This window comes from Meles meles, chromosome 19 (assembly GCF_922984935.1).
Source record: "Meles meles chromosome 19, mMelMel3.1 paternal haplotype, whole genome shotgun sequence".
Classification (NCBI taxonomy): Eukaryota; Metazoa; Chordata; class Mammalia; order Carnivora; family Mustelidae; genus Meles; species Meles meles.
Genome location: NC_060084.1, coordinates 57,517,302 through 57,539,030, shown reverse-complemented (window position 1 = coordinate 57,539,030; position 21,729 = coordinate 57,517,302). Strand labels below are relative to the sequence as shown.

The 21,729-nt window shown below is 59.6% G+C and overlaps 1 protein-coding gene across 2 annotated transcripts; it reads right to left on the bottom strand.

The window, feature by feature from the left end:
* Nucleotides 1-1,384: 1,384 nt before the first annotated feature.
* Nucleotides 1,385-18,893, bottom strand: ZNF444 (zinc finger protein 444). Of its 2 annotated transcripts, none has more exons than XM_045987601.1 (4): nt 18,871-18,893; nt 12,072-12,416; nt 4,385-4,469; nt 1,385-2,513 (listed from the first exon to the last, which is right to left on the bottom strand). In XM_045987601.1, the coding sequence occupies exons 2-4, from the start codon at nt 12,381-12,383 to the stop codon at nt 1,897-1,899; spliced, it is 1,014 nt and encodes a 337-aa protein (XP_045843557.1). In that variant the 5' UTR covers nt 12,384-12,416; nt 18,871-18,893; the 3' UTR covers nt 1,385-1,896. The 2 variants fall into 2 exon arrangements, with proteins under 2 accessions (XP_045843557.1, XP_045843556.1); XM_045987600.1 differs by lacking the exon at nt 18,871-18,893 and adding an exon at nt 18,703-18,809.
* Nucleotides 18,894-21,729: the final 2,836 nt, after the last annotated feature.

Genomic DNA, 21,729 nt, shown 5'->3' with positions numbered 1-21,729 from the left:
GCGTCAAGGGGTTTCCTCAGGGAAATCAGGCTCCTGGGAGCTTGTCGGAAGGGGCGGAACCTCCCAGCCAAAGCTGGGCTTGCGCGGGTGGCAGGGAGCCCCAAGCAAGGCGGGAGCCGGAGTCCCCGTGATCCCTGTGACAGGCTGGCGCCAGGCCAGCGGGGTCGCAGTCACTCACCCTTCCCGTGCCTCCCTTTCCCCCATCTGTGTGCTGGGGACAGCCTCGCTGCACTATGGCGATAAACCAGACGGAGGATTTTGCGTCTGACGGAGGGCCTCACCCACAGCCAGGAGTACCTTGTCCTGTTGTCACGGATCCCCATCCTCAGACAACCCCCCCTGCCCCCCAAGGTCCTGCAGCAGCAGCAGATGCGGCTTCTCAAGACGGTTTCCTCTGCCGGCAGGTGGGCGCGGGGACCCGGCCTTGTGACAAGGACGCGTGTGGGGGCTCACACAGGGCAACCCAGGAGTCTGCGCTCCCTGCGCCACGGCACCTCCGACCCGCCCTTCCCACCTGTCACACAGGGTGGGTGTTGCAACCTCTGGGCTGCTCCAGGGCACCCTGGCAGACACACATCATCCCAGCCTCCCGCAGGGTCTGGCCACTGTCCTGCCTCACGGCTGCTGGACGGGGGAGCCAGCCTCCAGCTGCAGACACCTGAGGATCCAGCTCGTCCCCTCCCAGACTCCCTTGTGGCCAGGGCCTGGACTGTGGCTGCGGTCTTACGGGTCAGGTGCAGCAGCACCTTCCTAAAGACAAAACAGCAGGGCTTGAACCCCAGGATTGTGCTGAAGGCGCACAAGCACAGGCGCAGAGCACAAGGCGGGTGGGGGTTGCAGGAGCTGGTGAGGCAGGCCAGGGTCTGCACTCCACAGCAAGCTACTCCCAGGCCCTCCCCCTCTGCAGGGGTCCCGGGCCGGTGGCCCCCAACCTCATGCCCCATCCTCAGCAAGTACTGGATTCTTCTCTTGACAAAATCGGTTTCCCAAGACTTACTTATCTGGTATTTGGGGGTCCCCCATGAATGGGTGCCTCCCCCAAGGAAGACTCCGGCAATGGATGTAGGAACCACTGCTGTTTACAGATGTGGACACAAGACCCAGAGCGGGTATGAAAGCTCGAGCAGCCAGGAAGCCACAGGCCGAGATTAGACCCCAAGTGGGTCTGTCAACAAGCCAGTCCCTCCATCGAGCATCGTTCTGGCTCTAAGGACAGCGGTGGAGACACCTGCTCCTGGGCCCCCAGGGGGGCTGGATGAAACCCATCTCTGGACCCCTCCTCTCCAGGCCCAAGGATGAGGAACTGGTGCCCAAGGTGCCCCCAGAACACGGCCGTAGGAGGTGAGGCCCACGGACACAGAACCCGGGACTGCGTGGGCACCTCTCATCAGTAACTTTATTACTCTCCAGATGCTGGTGAACTGTGGTCTCCACGGTGCTTCCCCGGAGCGGGCATCGCTGTCCATCACGCGCCCTCCCAGCCGCAGAGAGGGGTGAGCCCCAGGAGCCCACGAGCAGAGCCCAGTCCATCCTGTCAGAACCATCACCCCTTCCCCCTCCCACTCCCGCCCCGTGTGGAGGGGTCTCCTAGGGACAGGGCTTCTCCTTCCTCCAGCCTCCTCTGGATCCGGGGCCCACGCTCCGCCCCTGCCCGGCGCTCCTCTCCTGGGCTCCGGCCGGCCTCGCTGGGCCGCGCACCGCAGGAGGAGAGGACGGGGGCGGCGGGGCTTGCGGGCGCACCTGCACGGAGTGGGACGGCCTGGCAGGCCGTGAGAACCGGATAGGGCCGTGGGGTCCGGAACAGAAGGAGCCGAGGAAACAAGGGTTCCGACTGGAGCCGGCGCAGGAGCAGGGAGCTGCAGGCGGGGAGGGGCCGGGTGGCGGGCCCGGCGGCGGCTACCCCAGCGGCCAGGCCGGGAAGGGGCCCCCGCCGCCGCCGCCGCCGCCGCCGGGGCCCGCCGCCGCGCACGTGCCCGCGCCGCCCGCCGCGCGGCCGTGGATGCGCTGGTGGCGCAGCACGTGCTCGCGGCGCCCGAAACCCTTGCCGCACTGCCAGCAGGCGAACGGCCGCGCCCCCGAGTGCGTCTTGCGGTGGCGCACCAGGTGCTCACGCCAGTAGAAGGTCTTGCCGCACTCGCAGCAGGCGTGCGGCTTCTCGCGCGCGGGCAGCGGGCGCAGGGCCGGCCCGGGGCCGCCAGGGTGCGTGCCGCGGTGGCGCCGCAGGTGCTCCTTGCGCCGGAAGGCCTTGCCGCACTCGGGGCAGGCGTGCGGCTTCTCGCCCGAGTGGCTCTGCCGGTGGCGCAGCAGGTGCGCGGGCTTCAGGGCGGCCTTGCCGCACTCGGGGCAGGAGGTGGTACCCGGGGCCGCCGCCGCCGCCGCCGCCAGGAAGGGGGGCAGGCCGGGCACGGGGGACGCCGCGGGGGCCGGTGGAGGGCTGCCCGGCTCCTGCTTGTAGGGGCGCGTGGCCTGGGCATCCCCGGTCGCCAGCTCCTCCACCCCGGGGGCCGCATCTCCTGCCGGGCAAAGGCACAGAGTGAGGGCGGGGTGGTGCAGGGCACAGGAGGCGGGGGCAGACCGGGGGTCGGGCCTGTGTCAGTCAGGAAGGGCCCCGCCCGAGCAAAGTTTAATGCCAGGAAACCATGGGGGCGGGGTTAGGGCTGATGGGTCGCGGGGACCCCCGCACAGTGCAGTCAGTGCCTAACAAACGGAGGCAGCGTGCAGGCATGGGTGAGCCAGAGGAGGAGCCAATGAGGATGCAGATGAGTGGCGTGTCCAGGAGCGGTCAGTGGGTGGATGGTGCGGGAGCTGGGGGAGAGTCGGGGGGTGGGGGGACGGACGGATGGATGGTGGGGCGCCAGGGTGGCTCAGTCTGTTAAGCATCCACCTTCCCCTTGGGTCATGACCTCAGATCCTAGGACTGAGCCCCCCCTTGGGGGCAGGGGGGGTCCCCTGCTCAGCGGGCAGTCTGCTTCTCCCCCTGCCCCCCCTTCACACACACACACAACACACCCCGCGCTCATGCTCTTTCACTAAAACCTTTTAAAAAAAGATTTCTGGGGTGCTAGGTGGCTCAGTCACTAGGTGTCTGCCTTCAGCTCAGGTCATGATCCCAGGGTCATGGGATGGAGCCTTGCATCCGGCTCCCTGCTCAGTGGGGAGTCTGCTTCTCCCTCTCCTGCTCCCCCTGCTGGTGTTCCCTCTTTCCCTGTCTGTCAAATAAGTAAATAAAATCTTAAAAAAAAAAAAAAGATTTTTTTTAAAAAGTTCCTGGTTTAAAGTAACAGATGCGGAGGGCGTCTGGGTGGCTCAGTGGGTTAAACCCTCTGCCTTCGGCTCAGGTCATGATCTCAGGGTCCTGGGAATCGAGCACCGCATCCGGCTCTCGGCTCAGCAGGGAGCCTGCTTCCCCCTCTCTCTCTGCCTGCCTCTCTGCCTACTCGTGATCTCTGCCTGTCAAATTAAAAAAAAAAAGTCTTTAAGAAAGAAAATAAAGTAACAGATGCACAACGGAGGGAGGGACGGACAGCAGGCGGGAGGTGGACGGAGGAGCAGGGACACTGGGGAGACAGAGGCGTGACCCAGCAGGCAGGCTGACCGCACGGTGTGTGGCGTCTGAGGGGGAATCTGGGGAAACGGGAGGGCGGGTAAGTCCGGGCAGAGGAACCTCACATATCCTTTCTCTGGGTCTTGACTGCTCTATGGAGTTCTGGGGGGATAAGCTCCAGCTCATCCAATGTACAAAAACGACCCCAGTGCAACTGCGAAGCATGACGCTCCTACTCCCATCCACACAATTTCCTCCACGCCAGCCACCAGCACCTACGCCCTGGCATCCTGGTCGCCTCTCCTGGGTGCAGAGACACCTCCTGTCAGGGGCAGAAGCCACCGTCCCCACCCTGGCCCTGGCCCTGACTTGCTGTGTGGCCTCAGGCAAGCTGCTTGAGCTTCCTGGACCTTGGGTTTCCAGTCTGCTGGGCATGGGCTCCCAGAGGGCGCAGTGTACCCAGCAGGCCAGTCAGGGCTGGTGTTGGCTTGGTGCGCTGCAATGTGCTTAAAAATGTGAAAAACATTTGAAAATCAGGCATGTCATAAAAACCCAAACTCTGGACTTTTCTTGAGGAAAAGACTGCTGATGTACTGGGTGACAGTCCCACGTGGCAACACAGGCAGCAAGAGAGCTGGCAGAATGGTGCCCGGCACACACCCACAGCTGGGATGCATGGTTAGGCACCCGCTACCCCCGTCAGACCTCGCCGTGCCCTCTGTGAGGGCATGTCTGACCCATCTCCAGCCCGGGTGCCCAGCTCAGGGCCTGGCACGTGAGGAAATGAATGATGAGCAGGAGGGGGACCCCCTCAGGGTGGGGGAGGGGTGAGCTACTCACCTAAGGGCATCGTCCCAACATCATCCTTTCCAACGCTTGCCCCAGAGCCTTCTGCCACATCCTGAGGTGCCCTCACTGCTGGTCCCTGAAACGAGAGATACCACACTCAGAAATGAGAAACCACAGTGACAGGCTCTAATTTCCCCTGCGACCCCTACTACGTTCAGTCATCAAGCCCTCCCACGTGCTCTGGGGGAAGCCGGCCACCAGGCCTCCTGCTGGTTAGCAGGTGAGGGACCCGTCTGGGGAGCAGATCCTCCAGCCCCCAGCTAACCCCCTCGTGAGTCCCTGAGTCAGATCTGCGCCAAATTCCTGACCCACAGAAACTGCGAGACAACAAGCGTTTGTTGTGGCAAGCCCTAAGTTTGGGGTGATTTGTTATGTAGCAACGGACAGCTGATACAGGAGCTTTAAATCCTACCTTAGCTTCACAATTCCTGCCCTCTGGATAAAGTGCAAACTCCTTGACAAAAATACACAAGAAAAGCACACAAGCTATCTCTAACTCAGGAAAAAAATAAAGTTCAGGAATGGAACTTTTCCCTGATCAAATGGCAGACCACTTCTGAACAGACCATGCCAGCCAGGAACACCAAAGGTCACTGAAAATGTTTCAGATTATTCTAGGTGTCTTTACGCTATCGTCATTGTTCTCAAGCCCTTGTCCCCAAAGAACCCATCAGAATTTTGGTGCCAACAAAGGAGAGCTGACTCCTGAGTTCCACACACCCAACCCCCTTTCATATTTACTTCTTTCAAATGCAACACTTAGGTTGGAAGTCAGTGATGCCTAAAATTCTAGCAGCTAGCAAGACGACTCTGCAGGGAGCTTCCGGAGCTTTTCCCAAACGTGCATCGTCTGGGACCTGTGAACGCCCACGCTGTCTGGTGGCGGCAGGATGAAAACTTTGCGTGGTCACCTCTGCTCCAGCGGACTGTAAACGGATTCCTGACCACTCATGCGGCTCAGGCTGTTATGGTGCCACAGGTGCCGACCCGCTACTTGCTTCTGCCGTGGCCCACAGGCCAGCGTGCCCTGCCACCTCCTCCTGCAGCCCCATCGGCCAGGTCCCTTCCCAGAAGTCCACAGTAGAAAGTTAATGATGCCCCGAGCGTGCCAGGTTCTCCCAAACCTCCACTCTTTGGCATATTCTTCTCCCTCTCCCTAGAACTCCCTCTCCCAGAGGACTCCCTTTCCCTGTCTACTCCCGACATGTCCTTCAAGACTTGAATGAGCCCCCGTCGCTGCTACCACACAAAAGTTTGTTAGCATCTGTGACTTAAGAACGGTCCCTACCCTGCTACCTGTCACACTGTACTATTCAACACGGAGGTTATACGGATGCACATTATAAATGCATATATTTACGGGCGCCTGGGTGGCTCAGTCGTTAAGTCTGCCTTTGGCTCAGGTCACAATCCCAGGACCCTGGGATCGAGTCCCATATCAGGCTGCCTGCTTGGTGGGAAGCCTGCTTCTCCTTCTCACATTCCCTCTGCTTGTGTTCCCTCTCTCACTGTGTTTCTATCAAATAAATAAAATCTTTAAAAAATAAAAGATAAAAAAATGCATATATTTAAAGCATACGATCCAGTGAGTTTCAACACGTATGCGCTCCTGCAACTGCCATCAGTGCCGAGATGGCAAGCGTGTCAGCCCCTGAAAGTTTCCTCGTGCCTCTCGGCAGTACGAATCAGCAAACCCTGATGCACTTCCTGTCGCTGCAGAGCTGTTTTCATCTTCTAGAAACTTCATACACAGAACCACAAAGTAAACAGGTACTCTTGTTCTTTGCTGGGGCGGGGGGAGTCTTTCACGTGGCACCATTATTTTCAGATTGAGGATGCTGGCCAACAGTTTTCTTTCTCGCGGCATCCTCGGTTCTGCCCGCAGAAGGAGCTGGGTAGTATACCTTCTTCAATTTTTGAAAAGTTTGTCTGGAGCTGGTATCCCTTGGTCCTGAAACGTTCAGGAGACCTCCCGACAGCCACATGAACTGCCATCGGGCATTTCTATGCCTCTGCTGCCCATATGCTCCTACAGAGTGTGGGCTCCAGGAGCGGAGGGCCTGGCCCACCTGCCTTCTGTGTGTCCTGGTGCTAACCCTTTTTTTTTTTTTTTAAAGAGTTTATTTATTTATTTGACAGAGAGAGATCACAAGTAGGCAGAGAGGCAGGCAGAGAGAGAGGAGGGAAGCAGGCTCTTCACTGAGAAGGAAGCCTGATGTGGGGCTCGATCCCAGGACCCTGAGACCATGACCTGAGCTGAAGGCAGAGGCTTAACCCACTGAGCCACACAGGTGCCCCACTGGAGCCAATCCTTTTAAAGACACCTGTCGCAAGGGGTAATTCACCTACAGAATTCACCCACTGAGAACAAAATCCTGTGGCCTTTAGCGCATTCGCGGGCGTACGACCACCCCCGGTTCTAGGGTATTTTCATCTCCCGCAAACTAAACCGCAGACCTAGTACAGTCGCCCGCGTTCCCTGCCCCAGCCCCGGGGAACCCGCAGGCTTGTGTCTGTGGGTCTGCCTGTCCTGGAAGCTGCATTAACGGACTCCTGCAGTCTACAACCCCTTCTCACAGGCTCCCTCCCCCTTCTGCAGCGCGTCTCGGACGGTCACTCCAGCGGTCACTCCAGCGGGTGTGTGTGGCTGAGCAGCGTCTGCTCGCGAGGCTGTATCGCTCATCGGTTCCAGCGGGTGCCTGGGTCACTTCCACTGCTTGCCTGTTACAGGGCCTACCGCCCGGCTGCCATGGCATTCGCATCAGGGACAGATGTTTGTGGGCTCGTACACCAGGTGGGGGCCGTGGGCTCACAGAGTGGCCGGTGTTTAACCTTCAGAGGCACTGCCAGACCTGTCCCGCAGCACATTCCCGCCACCATGGAAGAGGGCTGGGCTCTGACTCCCGGTGCCTCTTCTCAGTAGGCACCAAGTGAGTGACGACGAGTGGGGAAAAGGGTAAGGGAGGGTCAAACCGTCTGCCTCTGCTCTGAAGAAGAAACGGTTCCTCAAGAACGGGGTCAAGTTAAGCGGGTACCAAGGTGTGAAGTCAGGGTCCGGCATGAGGCTGACTAGGTCCCTAGGTGCCTCTAGCCACAGACCTGCCTATGGGACCCCGAGCATGTGACCTCCTACCCTGGGGTCAGGGCAGAGGGGCTGAAGTGGCACTTGGTCTCACCCCAGGTCCTGACCTGGACTGGCACGGCGCAGCCGCCCGGGAGCGGGACACGGGCCAGGTGCCCGCCCCCGCCGGCCTCTGCTGCAGCCATGTCGGCCCGCCCGTGAGCACAGCCCGGGCAGCGCACTGCCAGCAGGGTCTCCTGATGATTCCAGGGCACACACGTCCTCTGGATGGCCTGCGGCTCTCTGGTTTGGGGTCCCAGGCATGGGATGCTAGACTGTGCACAAAGTAAGACACCCAGGCAGAAGGGCCATGGGGATGAGGCTCGGGCCCTGGACCAGGCACTGGGGGGCTCCGTCTCTGGGGTACAGCGGGCTTAGAAGCAGAATCTAGAGCCAGGGCCTGTGGGTTCCACTCCTCCCACTGTCCCCTCACCAACCCCAAGACCTGCGGCCAGTTGCTGACTTCTCTGGGACGCACCATCACCTGGGAGACGGTAACGCTGTGCGGTACTGACCCCTCAGGGTTGGGCAGAGACAGGCAGGCTGGGCTAACAGCGGGATTGTGGGGGCCTCTTGGCCTCCAGAGGGCTGGGGACTAGCGTCCGCCTTGTGGCTATACCACTGACCCCCAGTAAAAAGCCCGGACACCAGGCTTGGGAGCCTCCCTCGTGAGCACGATGCTGTCCCCACGGCACCCCTGGGACAGCAGCTCTCCTGGACCCTGCCCCTGAGGGCCTCTCGTCTTTTCACTGAAACGAGTCAGAACTGGGAGCACCCCAGTTCTCGTCATGTCCTGAGTCCTTCTCCGGAATTACTGAGCCCAGGCTGGCCCCGGGGAGCCCCAGACCTGCAGGTGGTATCAGGGCAAGGGGTCCTCAGGGAACTCCTGAGCGCCGCACACGGAGCTGCCCGGTGGCCAGCATTGCTCGCCTGGGGACACTTGGGTTCAAGTCTGCACTTCCTGCCCTGCAGTCCACCAGGTGGGGGTTGCAGGGAGCGAAGGCAGGAGGCCCGACCACAGGGTCCCGAAGGTCCCGCAGGCCATGGGGGGGGGCTGTCTTTCTCCCATAGCTTCACCCTCTGGCCGAAGACGCACAGGCTCAGCAAGCCCTGTGGCCCGCCTTCAACTCCCGGGCTGCAGCTGGCCTGCCCTCCTGCACGCAGGCCCTGCCAGCCTCTCCCCTGCTGGCTGCCCCTGCTCTCTGCCTCTGCGGCCCCAGGTCTCCCTGAGCGCTGACCCCGGAGGCCCAGGCCGGCGGGCGTTTCCTGTTGAGACTGACCACAGCCCGGCCCTCCCCGCCTCCCGCCCGCCTGCTTTCCTTTGGGTTTCCTGGGCTGGCCCAGCCGGACCCCTGGCTATTGTGTGCCTGCGACCGGACGCAGGGGACTGGGCGCGGCCAGTTCAGCCCCGCCCGGGCCGTCTCCCCTCACCTGCAGCTCACAGACGTGACCGACACTGCACACTGCCCACCTGCATCCAACGGAGGCAGCCTAGGGGGTGACCCGCCGCTCCCCGACAAGCCTTTTCCCGAGCACCCACCACATACAGAACTGAAGCACCAGGGACACAGCCGTGAGCGGGACAGACAGGACCCCTGTGCTCGGGGACCCACGCTCTAGTCACTGCCACACGAGCCGCAACACCAAAGGATTTCCACGAGGCCGGCTCGGCCAGGCAGGGATTTCCCTCGGTCCCAGGGATCCCAGCAGCCAAGAACAGTCCTCAGAACCACGGAGGCCCACACACTGCCGGTGGCCACGCCAAGTGCCACCGCCACCTCAGGAAGCAGCTGGGAGGCTTCGTCTAGAACCAAACACACCCACCGGAATCCCAGCCCTCGCGCTCCCGGCGACTGCTCCAGACAAAGAGCACTCGTACCCACACGGACGCGCACAGCTCAGTCCTCACGGCAGCTGCGTTCACAACCACCCAGCACTGCAGACCACTTCTGGGTCCTTGAGCACGGGAGGGACAGAGAAGCTGGCGTGTCCCCACCACGGGATTCCACTGGGTGCGAGAACGGAACCACCCCCCGACAAGCATGACCGCACGCGACGGTCTCAAAGGCAGCGTGCGGAGTTTCCCCGGGAGACCAGACGCACGGCATGCTGGCGGCCTGCGGTGCTGGCACAGGTCCGTGTCCGGACTCCGGCAGGGAACTGTACCCCACCCCCACTCCAAGAAAGTTAAAAGTACACGGAAGCCGAGCACCCGGCTGGCTCAATAGCTGAGCGTCTGCTCAGGTCATGATCCCAGGCTCCTGGGATGGAGCCCCTCCTCGTCCATCCGTCCATCTGTCCGTAGGGCTCCCTGCTCAGCAGGGAGCATGCTTCTCCCTCTCCCTCTGCCCCTCCCCTCACTTGCACGCCCTCTTTCCTAAATAAAATCTTAAACAAAAGCAGCCCACTGAGGCTGCAGGCCCCGCAGCCGGTAACAGCCGGCTCTGCCTGAGTGAAGCCCCGGAGCAGGGCTCTTCGGAGCTCCTGGAGGCTCTGGCAGCCGGGTCTGAGGCTGCACCAGAGAAGGCTCTGCCCGCACACAGAGGACCACAGCCCCATAGACACCCTCATCCCGGAGGCATTTCCCAGACTCCAGCTTTCCGGGTCCCTCTGCCACAGTCTGAGGGCAAAGGCCCGATGCCCAGGCCACCGTCGCTCTTCACGCCTTTGCTCTAAACAGCTGTCCGTCTCACAGCAATGGGGAAGCGGCATCCAGGGGCCAGGGATGGTGAGGCATAACCCCGCAGAACAGCATCACCCTGTCCAATGACGCTCTGGCTGGCTCCCCGCCCGAGGCTGCTCTCTCACCAGAGGAGGAGAAGGACGCCCCGACAGACAGGGAAGCTGTCAGAGCATCCCCGGGAACCACGACTCGGCGAGACTCTGACACCCTTTCCACACCCTTTCTGACTCCTCAGGCACCCACCTGCGTCCGCGGCAGACACAATGGACCCTGCTCCCCGGGCTCGGGATGCTGATGTGGGACAGCCCCAGCATCACGGGAAGAGTTGGGGTCAGGAAAGGACATGGCCTTGGAAGCGGAGGCTAAGCGAGGCCCAGCGACGGAGCCCTCCCTGGAGCGGCCAGCAGGAACGCAGTCAGGTTCCAGCCAGACCCGAGGCTCCTGGCCGCCAGAACCCCGGGAGAGCTCATCCGGATTGTCTCTACAGCACGGTCCCCGCAGTGCTGCTCTGCAGCCGTGGGTTACAGGGGCAGCGGCAGGGGATAATGACCCGGACAAGCGGCCGTGAGAGGCGGCAATGGAGGGGTGAGGCGGGCCCCAGGAAGCAGGGGAGAGTGCATCAGAGGGAGCCGGGCCAGAAAGGAGACAGGGATAGAGGAGACCACAGCTGTGAGCCGACAGGGCCCTCCCAGCAGGTGACCTGACGTCGTTCTGATGACTCAGCCCTCCTGGCCTCTGACCCCGGCCTGGGACCCTGCGCTGCACACACCCCAGCCGCCAGCTCAGCCGCCTCACACACCACTGCCAAGACGCTAAGAGCTTGGACACACTGATTTCAATAAGTAAATCCACTGTTCCCTTCCACCCTTTCCACCGCGCCACTGGAACGTTCAGGACCGCTCACAGGCTCACGTCCTACTGCTTCCCAGACAGCGCGGCTCTAAACTGGGGGTCCGCAGGCCGTGTTGCGATGGACCAGGAGTAAGCGCTTCCAGCTCTGCGGGCCGTCGGTCTGCGTCCGCACTGCCCCGCTCAGGCCTTGTGGCAGAAGAACCACAGGAACCGTGTGGACGGACAGGCCTGGCTGTGCCCCTCTCCACAAAGCTGGAGGGCAGGGGGCAAGCCTGGCCCACAGGCTCCGCTCGGGTGACCCCGTCTCAGTAAAGCACATAGCCTCCCACAAGGAGAGGGCTGGCATCTGCCCTCAGCCACGAGGTGATGACCTGTAAGGCCCGGGGGCACCCTGCCTGACACAAGCGTCTGCATGCCTGGGGGCCTTGGGCCACACTGGACAATCCCACAGTACAGTTTGCATCAGAGACTTCCAGACGCCCAGGGTCCGCCCACCTCCACAGGGGCTGGAGGACACAGGGGTCAGGCCTGCACGCTGGAGCCTAGCAAACTCTGGGCACCGAGGCTCAGGGAGCCGCCCCGGCTGGCGACACTGCAGACACGGGTCACACACCGTGGCTGGGAGGACTTCAGGCCGTCCACGCGCCCCTCTGAGAGGGCGGCCGGAGGCTCCGGGCCAGGGCTGGGGCCCCGCAGCTCCCTCCTCCGCCAACCTGATCTATGCCCTTTGGCCGTGACAAACCCCAATGTAAGCGAGGAGATGGCTTTCGGGTGGCTCTGAATCCTCCTCCTGAATGCAACTGGAGGGCGGTCCTGGAGACCCCCAAGGTTGCCGTGACAGTCAGAGGGAGGGCAGTCTCGGGGACCCCTCTGCACGCGCACATCCGCCCCAAAGCCTCCTGCTCTCCCTTGTGCCCCGAGGCCAGCGGCCCTCCACTGCTGGGCAGCGAGGGGGAGGCCGGTCTCCGGTCAGGTGAGGGGGAAGCTGGTCCCCCCACACCCCCCACCAGCCCCGCGCTCACCCAGAGCTCCTCCAGCAGGGCCACGGCCTCCTCCCCGCTCCGGGGCTGCCGGCTGCACACCCAGGCCTGAACGTCAGCGGGCAGGACGCTCAGGAACTGCTCCAGCACCAGCAGCTCCAGCATCTGCTCCTTGGTGTGCAGCTCGGGCCGCAGCCAGTCTCGGCACAAGGCGCGCAGCAGCCCCAGCGCCTCGCGGGGGCCCGGCGCGTCGCCCAGGTGGAAGTGGCGAAAGCGGTGCCACGGCGAGTCCAGGGTCAGGCCCTCGGCCGTCCGGCCTTCCTGCTTCACGGGCTGGGGAGACGGGACCTCCATGGGGGTCTGTGAGTCCTGCGGGGACAGCAGCGCCTGTGGGGAGGGGAGTCAGCACAGTCAGAGCCCGGCACAGTGATGCGGGAAACCACCGCCTCCCGCCCGCTGCACCCCAAGCACGCCCAGGTCGGAGCCGAGGGACCCGGAGTAAGTGGTGGTGCCTCTCTGTGCCTCAGTTTCCCCTCCAAGGCCGAGGGCGAGCGCCTGCGAAGGAAGGTGCCGGAGGAGGGGAGATGGTACCCTGTCCTGGGACAGCACGGGCTCCGGCCCCGTCTCTGCCCTTCCCTGCGGGTGACTGCAGGCCCCACTGCCCCTCGGTCTCCTCCCTCGGCTTCGCGTGAGGAGTGAACACACAGAGAGCCCGGAACAGCGCGGCCCGGCCGGGCTCAGAAAACCTGCAGCTCTGGCCGGCACCGTTGCCACCGTGACTGCTCGCCTGATGACACGCAGACCTGCGCCCCCTGCGGCAGTGGCTCTAGCATGCCCGCCCCGAAGCCCCCGCAGCCGCTTCCTTATTCACGTCCCTCAAACCCACATGGAGCTCTAACCCAGCACCCCGGTGCCTGGAGGTGGGTTCAGCTGAAGCTGGCACAAGCTTCGGTTACAAGACGCGGGGGCTCTAACCTATGGCGTGGCAGCTGGGCTCCTGAGACGGCGGTGTCTGCTCGGAACCACTGGGGAGTGAGCTCACACGTTCTCACCACAGCAAGGACAAGGGTGACGGCATGAGTTGACAGATGTGAACCGCACTCACTATGGCGACCGCGTCACAACGCACCCACGTCAGATGGTGCCGCGTAACTGAACACAATGCTCTATGTCAATGCCGTCTCAGTAAAAATGGAGAAAGAGATGAAGAGAAGCCATAAGGCCAGCGTCAGAACCTGAGGGGATCCGTGCCGCTAGAGGAACAGACATCCCCCGGACGTGCTCTGCCACGCGAGGAGACAAGCAGGCTGCCCCCGCAGCCTGGACACGAATCTGCCTGCACCCGAACTTGGACCCCAACCCCAGAACCAAGAGCAATCAGTGTCTGTTGCTGAGGCGCCCACTCGGTATTCCCGCAGCCGCCCACGCCATCCGACACACGGATGGGCCCCCGTCACGTCTGGGGATCGGGAAAAGTGGCAGACTGCGGGACTTGGCCCTCATCCACTCTCCCCTTCCCCCTCTGTGCAGTCCCTCCACCCTCCAAGGAAGCCGTGTGCCCTCCACTTCCTCTTCCCCGTTCCCAAAGGAGGGGACCCAGACACGGCAGCATCTCCACCGGGAGATGGATGGGAGATGTCTGGGGATGCTGGGGATGTCTGGAGACTTCTGACTGCTGGATGGGGCTAGGGGAACAGGGCTGCTGGTGTCCGGCGGTGGGGAGGCAGCTAGGGGTTCCACAGCCCACAGGGCAGCCCCATGGCACAGAATGGTCCAGCCCCGAATGTCGGCAGCACGAAGGCTGAAAGACCCCGGGCTAGAAGACAGCTCCTCCTGTGGTCCGGGACCCCCAGGGTACTGCAAGGTGAGAACTGTTCCATCAGGACGGTAAGACAGTATCTGAGGGTGTGCCGGTGTCTTCCATAGGCCGCACGCACACAGGCTGAACGGAGAAGCCGTCTTCTTTCAAGTCAGGAATTGGAGACATTCGCAGAAAAATAAGGTCGTGTTTCCAATTTTTTGTTTTGGAAAACAGAGTTATTTTCCATTAAAAAAAGGTTATTTATGTCAACATATGAAATGTTAATTACTTCTATTCCTATACGCATTAATAAATACCTTGACATTCTTTGGCCTTCCGTTTTAACAGAATACGTATCACAGACACAACTGCTACGGGTAAAGATGGTTCGGGATCTCCAGTAACTTTTAAGAATGTAAAGGGGCCCCGAGATCACGATACTTGAGAATCACTAGGACTGGGTCAGCAAACAGCCACCTGTGGGCCAGATCTGGCCTGTAGCCTATCTTTTTTTTTTTAAGATTTTATCTTTTGGTTGTGGGGCTTGAACCTACAACCGCAAGATCAAGAGTCGCATGCTCTAACAAGTGGGCCAGCCAGTTGCCTCTTTCCTTTTTAAAAAATTTTAGAAGATTTCTTATTGATTTATTCGAGAGAGAGAGGTAGCAAGAGAGAAAGCAGGGAGCAAGGGGGAAAGGGAGAAGCAGGCTCCCCATTGATCAAGGAGACAAAAATGGAGCTCTATCCCAGGAGCCCGGGGTCACAACCTGAGCCAAAAGGAGACCCTTACCTGACTGAGCCATCCAGGCACCAGCTTTTTTTTTTTTTAAATAAAGTTTTATTGGTACACAGCCATGACTACTTGCTCGGGCACCGTCCCTGGCTGCTTCTGAGCTCGGAAGACAGAACTGCGGACATCCAGCACAGACTGAAGAGCTGCAAAGCTGCCTCGTGGCTAGAGCTATCTACTGTCTGGCTCTTCCAGAAAAAGTTTGCCAACCCCTGATGGTGGGAGACCAACACAGAAGGGATCCTGGATGGCCCCGTGGGTCTCGACACTGACCCATGCCGGAACACCCTGCACTGTCAGGAAACCAGTTTTTCTACTGGGCTTGAGCCACTGTGTTTCAGGGCCTCGTTGCTGCAGCAGCTTGCTCCTGATCAGGACTACAGAACAATTTTCGTGACCCAAGGCAGGAGGCAGACGAGGGCTCTGACCAGTGAGAGTCAAGAGAAAGTCTGTGTTGGAACGACTTTCCTCATGATATGAGAAACTTCTGTGGCCAACCACATTTTGCAGCAAAGGAGGTCAAGAGATAGGATCTTTGGCTCTAGGACACAGGCTCTGCGTGGCTGGGCTGAAAGGTCCCCTGGATAGCCCACATCCAAAGCCCTGGCTCTTAACTATTACACACTGACCATGGACATCATCTCACTGCTGGGCCAGCCACCACACCCTCCCGCATCATCTCCCTGCTCCTGAGCCTGCCACCCTAGATGCAAATCACCCCACTACAATCAGAAGTGTTTTTTTTTCCCTCAACACAAATCACATTATGTCACTTCCCCACTCAAAACCCTCTGGCTGCTTCCTTGCTGCAGAAGGTCTCCCATTTGCCTACCTTTCTTGTTTCTTACTGTTCTATCCCTGGCTCTCTGTACTCCCGCCACACCAGCTCCTGGATTATATTCTCAGACTCAAGGCTAGTCCTACCCCAGGGCCTTTGTACCTGCTCTTCCTCACTCTCCCCTTTACTCAGCTGGATCCTTTTTTTTTTTTTTTTCTGTTTCTGCCCTCCATGTACTTTATTTTTTTTTTTATTTGTTTATTTACAGCATAACAGTGTTCAATGTTTTGGCATCACACCCAGTGCTCCATGCAGTACGTGCCCTCCCTATTACCCACCACCTGGTTCCTCAACCTCCCACCCCACCCCCCCCGCCCCTTCAAAACCCTCTGGTTGTTTTTCAGAGTCCATAGTCTCTCATGGTTCATCTCCCTTCCAGTTTCCCTCAACTCCCTCTCCTCTCCATCTCCCCATGTCCTCCATGTTCTTTGTTATGCTCCACAAATAAGTGAGACCATATGATACTTGACTCTCTCTGCTTGACTTATTTCGCTCAGCATAATCTCTTCCAGTCCCGTCCATGTTGCTACAAAAGTTGGGTGTTCATCCTTTCTGATGGAGGCATAATACTCCATTGTGTATATGGACCACATCTTCCTTATCCGTTCATCCGTTGAAGGGCATCTTGGTTCTTTCCACAGTTTGGCGACCGTAGCCATTGCTGCAATAAACATTGGGGTACAGATGGCCCTTCTTTTCACTACATCTGTATTTTTGGGGTAAATACCCAGCAGTGCAATTGCAGGGTCATAGAGAAGCTCTATTCTTAATTTCTTCAGGAATCTCCACACTGTTCTCCAAAGTGGCTGCACCAACTTGCATTCCCACCAACAGTGGAAGAGGGTTCCCCCTTCTCCACATCCTCTCCAACACACGTTGTTTCCTGTCTTGCTCATTTTGGCCATTCTAACTGGTGTCAGGTGATATCTCAATGTGGTTTTAATTTGAATCTCCCTGATGGCTAGTGACGATGAACATTTTTTCATGTACCTGATAGCCATTTGTATGTCTTCATTGGAGAAGTGTCTGTTCATATCTTCTACCGATCCTTCTTTTTTGATGCCTCCATGCAATTTCCCCTACTCAGAGAGCCTCCTCAAGCCGTCTGATTAACAGAGCATCCACACACCCGACCCTGCAGTTACTATCCCATCACCTTTACTAATTTCCTTTAGTATTTAACAAGACAAGGGTTTTCTTTGTGTGCTGACTTCCTTCATGAGAACTGACACTTCAGAAGAGCAAGAGACCACATTCACAGAGCCCAGAGTGCTGCCTGGCACTTAAAGAAAATTTATGGGATGATCAGTCTTATGGGATTTTAGTATTATTGCCCCCATTTTGCCAATGGAGAAAATGAAGACAGCTTGCTTAAAAATCACTCAGCTAGTAAATCACAGAGCCCAGACTCACACCCCGTCTGCCTGGTCCACAGCCAGTCTGCAACATCATCCCTCCGTTCAAGGGCTGGCGAGCCTGGGGTGGCAGGGAAGGCTTCCCAGAAGACCCAGGCCAGAGCTGAGTCTCCAAAGATGCAGAGAAGCCCATTTGCTATGAGACAGATCCCCCCGTATGGGACTGGAATCTGACCTGAGAGAGCCAGGGCTCAGGCATCACGCTGAAGGTTCCTGCAGTCTTGGGGGGAGGGGGCTCACCAGTTAGTCACCAGCTGTCCACAGTGAGTGGAGAGCAGGGTCAGCTGGACCTTTCTCTGGATCCTGGGGTCACCACCCAGGAAGCTGTAAGGAAGCTCGTTCCACCAGATGAACCAATCCTTACCCTTCACTGCGGTCTGGTGCCTCCTGGGGCGGCTGGAGTGCTGTGCACTACCCTGGAAGCCTCAGGAGACAGCTGCAGAGCAGGCTCAGCCTCACAATGCCCCACCCAAGCACCCCAACAGCCCTGCAGGTTGGGCACCACGACCAAAAAGCAACAGGATCACTCGGAGGCAGGATTCAAACCTGGAACTGTGGGACCCCAGAGCCCATGCTGGCCACACCCAGCACCTCTGCACAGCGCACTGGGTTAACTAAAGGGTCATGAGGTGGGCTGGGGGCCTTGGCTACTTCCATTTCCAGCTCAGCCATTTATCCAGTGCGTGACCTTGGACCCATGACTTGCCTTCTGTGGACTGAATTTCTCCACCTGGAAACCAGGACTGATAACAGCTCCTTCCCCGCATGGGGTTGCCAGGGTCGGGAGCAAGAAGTCGCCCAGGATCCAGAAAGCGCTCAGGGAAGACTTGAGTGTCCACTGCAGGGTTTCCAAACCTCAGCACTAGTCCCACGTGGGGCCAGATGCTTCTGTGATGTGGCCGCTGTCCCATGCCACGCGAAAGGTCTGTCAGCATCCCCGAAGCCAGCGGCCGTTTCCCCAAACCCCAGCTGTGACCGCCACACAGGTTTCCAGATATCTCCGTGTCTCCCCAGAGAAGCAGAATACGGCCCCCCAGCCCCGGGGCTGAGAGCCACGGGCCCACGGGACATAGTCGGGACGCAAGGGCTCTGGGGCAAGCCACAGCTCTGCAGCCGCCCAGCGGTCCGTGCTCGCACACGGTACACGAGCACCTGTTACACACGGGATCCCCATCGATCAGGCTGTGAAATGGGCTGGAAAACCCGACAGGAGCGAGCGTCGCCGCGTGAGGGCGAGGGGCGAGGAAAACAGATGCGGAGCACAGCGGCCGCGCCAGCAAGGCCTCGAGCACAGGGGAGCCCCAGGCGCCGGCACCCGCACCTCGCCAGCCTCGGAGGAGGTGGCCCGCAGGGTGACGGGGGCCGGCCGGGGCAGCTCCCGTAGGCGAGCCCAGCCTGAGCCCCGGACAGCCGCCGGCCAACCGCCTCCCGCGCACCCAGCCCCGACGCGGGCGCCCAGCACCGGGAGAGATGAGAGCGGCTGGCGGCCTCAGCCTCCGACGCCCCGCACTCCGCCCTCCCCCTTCCCGGACCCTTGCCCTGCCCCTCCCCCTCCGGGGCCCTCCCCCACACCCCGCCCCCGCTTCTCCACTCCGGCCGGCGTTCCCCACCCCGCGGGGCCGCAGCCCCCTCCCACTTCCCGACCCTCCCCTAGCCCCTCCCCCCTCCCGGTCCCGCTCCCATCCCCCCCGCCCACCTCCCACTTCGCTCGGCCCCCCTCTTCTCCCCTCCCCCCGCTCCTCCACCCCTCGGTCCTCCGGCCTCCAGCACCCCCTCTCCCTAAAGCGCGTCCAACCGCCCCCCTAACCCTTCCTGCCCCCCTCGCTCACCTCACTCTCCCAGACGAGGCCCCCCAAGCCCCCTCACTCGTCGCACATGCGCACAAAGCTCACCGGGACTCCATGCCCCGGCAGGCTTTGCGCCAAACTCGTCCGTTCCCTTCCCCCCAACACTCAGACACCGAGCCTTCCGTTCCCCCCGCCCCCCACCAGCCTCACCTGGAACTACATTTCCCAGAATGGCTGCAGGGTTTTTTTTGTTTTTTTTTTTTCCCCCACCCCATTGGCTCGCGCGCGGGCGCGGGCATGCGCAGACGTGCCAACGGGGAGGCCGAGGTGGGGAGGAGGAGCGGTAGTGGCGGCGTTGTCCTGAAACAGGTGGAGGCTGGACGCCGGTGGGTGCTGAGGAAATGAAATCCCCGGGCCGTCGCGGCGGGCAGGCGAGGAGGAGGGGCCTCGCCAGAGTTCGGCGCCCCTCAGGCCTGCGGGGTGTGTCTCCTTGAGAACGGGTCTGCCGGAGCGGCGCTGCCAAGGTCCGAAGCCGGCGCGCAGCGGGTCGCGCCTGGCTGGAGCCGACCTGGACGCCCTGGTTCGGCTTCCCCGGCGGGACCCCGGCGCACAGCGTCTGGCCTCGGGGTCCGCTCCTGCGTGAATCGGGAGAGGGTGCTGCCGGCCACACGTCGTTGGCGTGCCCCCATCGGACAGGGCCCTGCCTTAGTTTCCCCACCTCGGAAGCGGGAGGGCGTGAAGGCGTGAGGGGATGGGCCGAAGCTCCCACAAGCCGCGTGGGCCGGGCGCAGCGCTGGACGTTGTCCCATCTGTCGTTGCTTGAACGGACGGTGACTTCCCCCAGGTTTAGCTGCGGTCGGTGGCCGAATGCGAGCTTTCCCGCCGGGCCCACCGGCCTGCCCCTCGCTCCTCTCGCTTCGTGAATTCCAGCCCTCCGGCCTCCTTTCTGCTCCTGGAGCACCAATCCTCTTTGTTCCAGAACTCCCTTCCTCTCGCAGATCTGAAAGTCTGCCCGGTTCTCCCTCCCACCCTCTGCCCCAGCCCCCGGTACCCCGCATGGGTGGCATTAGGCTGTATGTCTTATTGGGACGGGCCGACTGCATGTCCTCTGCGTTCACCTGTGACGTGGTGCGTGTCCGAATTACCTTCCTTTTTAAGACTGGTTAATAATTCGTTAGGTATATGGATATCACATTCTGGTTTTCCATCCGTCAGAGGGCTCTTAAATCTTATAGGAACATGTCACCCTTGCTTAAAACCCTTCAGTGCAGATTCTTGACCCTGACCTGCAAGATCCGGCATAATCCGATCCCTTCAGATCAGCATTCCTCTAGTGTATGTGGTGCCTTGGTGCACGTCAGAAGAGGGTGCCCTCAGAAGGACTGCGGCCAGAGGGGCCCGAGGCAGGGCGTGGGCCTGGCAGGGAACTGGAGGGCGGGATGCAGCAACTTCTCCCAGAGGCCAGCCACCTGCAGGGAGCAGGTTCACCCCAGCCTCAACCCAGTACCGTGTTCCTTCAGGCGTGATCGCGGTGCTCCACCACAGTGTCCCTAGGGTTCTGAGTCAGATCCCAGACCAGCCACACAGCATCGCCTGGGGGCTGGTTGGAAATGCAAATTCTCAGACACACCGATTCAGAAACGCTGGGGGTGGGCCCCCCACTTTGTTTTAACAAGCCCTCCGTGAGGCAGCAGGTCAGAATAGACACCCCTCACAGGGTCCTTGTGCAGCTGCATGAGTGAATACATGCAAAAAGCCCTTACATCCTGCAGGGTGGAGAGGAAGGAGTTGATAAACACCGTTTTTTTTTTTTAACTTCACCTACAGTTAATGTAACTGATAAATGCAAGCCCAGCCCAGCTGCAAAGTTGAACACCAGCCCCAACACCTCCGTCTCCATATAATAAAAATAGCTTACTTTACCACAGGACGTTGTCTACACATATCTTGCGTAATTCTTGTGTACAGGTCACCTCTTTTTTCTTTCTTTTTTTTTTTTTAAGATTTTATTTATTTAGGGTTGTCTGGGTGGCTCAGGCAGTTAGGCATCTGCTTTCTGCTCAGGCTGTGGTCCCGGGGTCCTGGAATTAGCTCCTCCTCAGGCTCCCGCTGATCCTCACTGTGCCCCTGCCTGTGCTCTCTGCCAAATGAATGAATAAAATTTCAAAAAAAAAATTGTATTTACTAAATTACTATTTTAGACAGAGAGTGTATGTGTGAGCAGGGGCAGGGGTAGAGAGAGACTGAAAATCTCAAGTAGACTCTGTTGAACTCAGAGCCCAGTGTGGGTCTTGGTCTTAAGACACTGAGATCGTGACTGAGATGAAATCAAGAGTCCCACACTTAACTGACTGAGCCATCCAGGCGCCCCAACCCCTTTTAAACGTGGGGCTCTGCATCTCATCCTGCACTGGGCCTCACAGATTAAGTAGCCATTCATGTCACACCACCTCGAAGACCCGTGTAGTGTCTGCACACAGTGCTGTTCCTCCAGCGCCTGAGTGCACCATAAATACTGGTGAGGAATGGAAAGAAGGAGTGACTCCCTGGATGTCCTTCTTCCACTTTTTCACCTGGTAACATACATTCCTCAGCAATCCATTTAGATGCTGCCTCCTCCAGGAAGCCTTCCTGGATAACTCCCACCCCAATAAATCTGGATGAAGCTCCTCATCTGAACTTTCACAGTGTCCCTTCTCCTCTCCATCTCGTGCTTGAACTATTTTTTTGTATCTGCCCTGCTCATCGTCTGGCGAGCACCTCAATCACAGAGACCCAGTCGTCAGAGCTCCCAGCTTGGGGCCTGCCTGGGTGAGTGAATAAGGATTGAAGGAAAGTGGTTCTTTTTTTTTTTTTTAAGATTTATTTATTTATTTGACAGATCACAGTAGGCAGAAAGACAGGCAGAGAGAGGAGGAAGTGGACTCCCCGCTGAGCAGAGAGACGGATGTGGGGCTCTGTCCAGGAGCTTGAGATCATGACCTGGAGCTTGAGATCATGACCTGAGCCCAAGGCAGAGGCTTAACCCACTGAGCCACCCAGGCGTCCCTAAGGAAAGTGGTTCTTAAC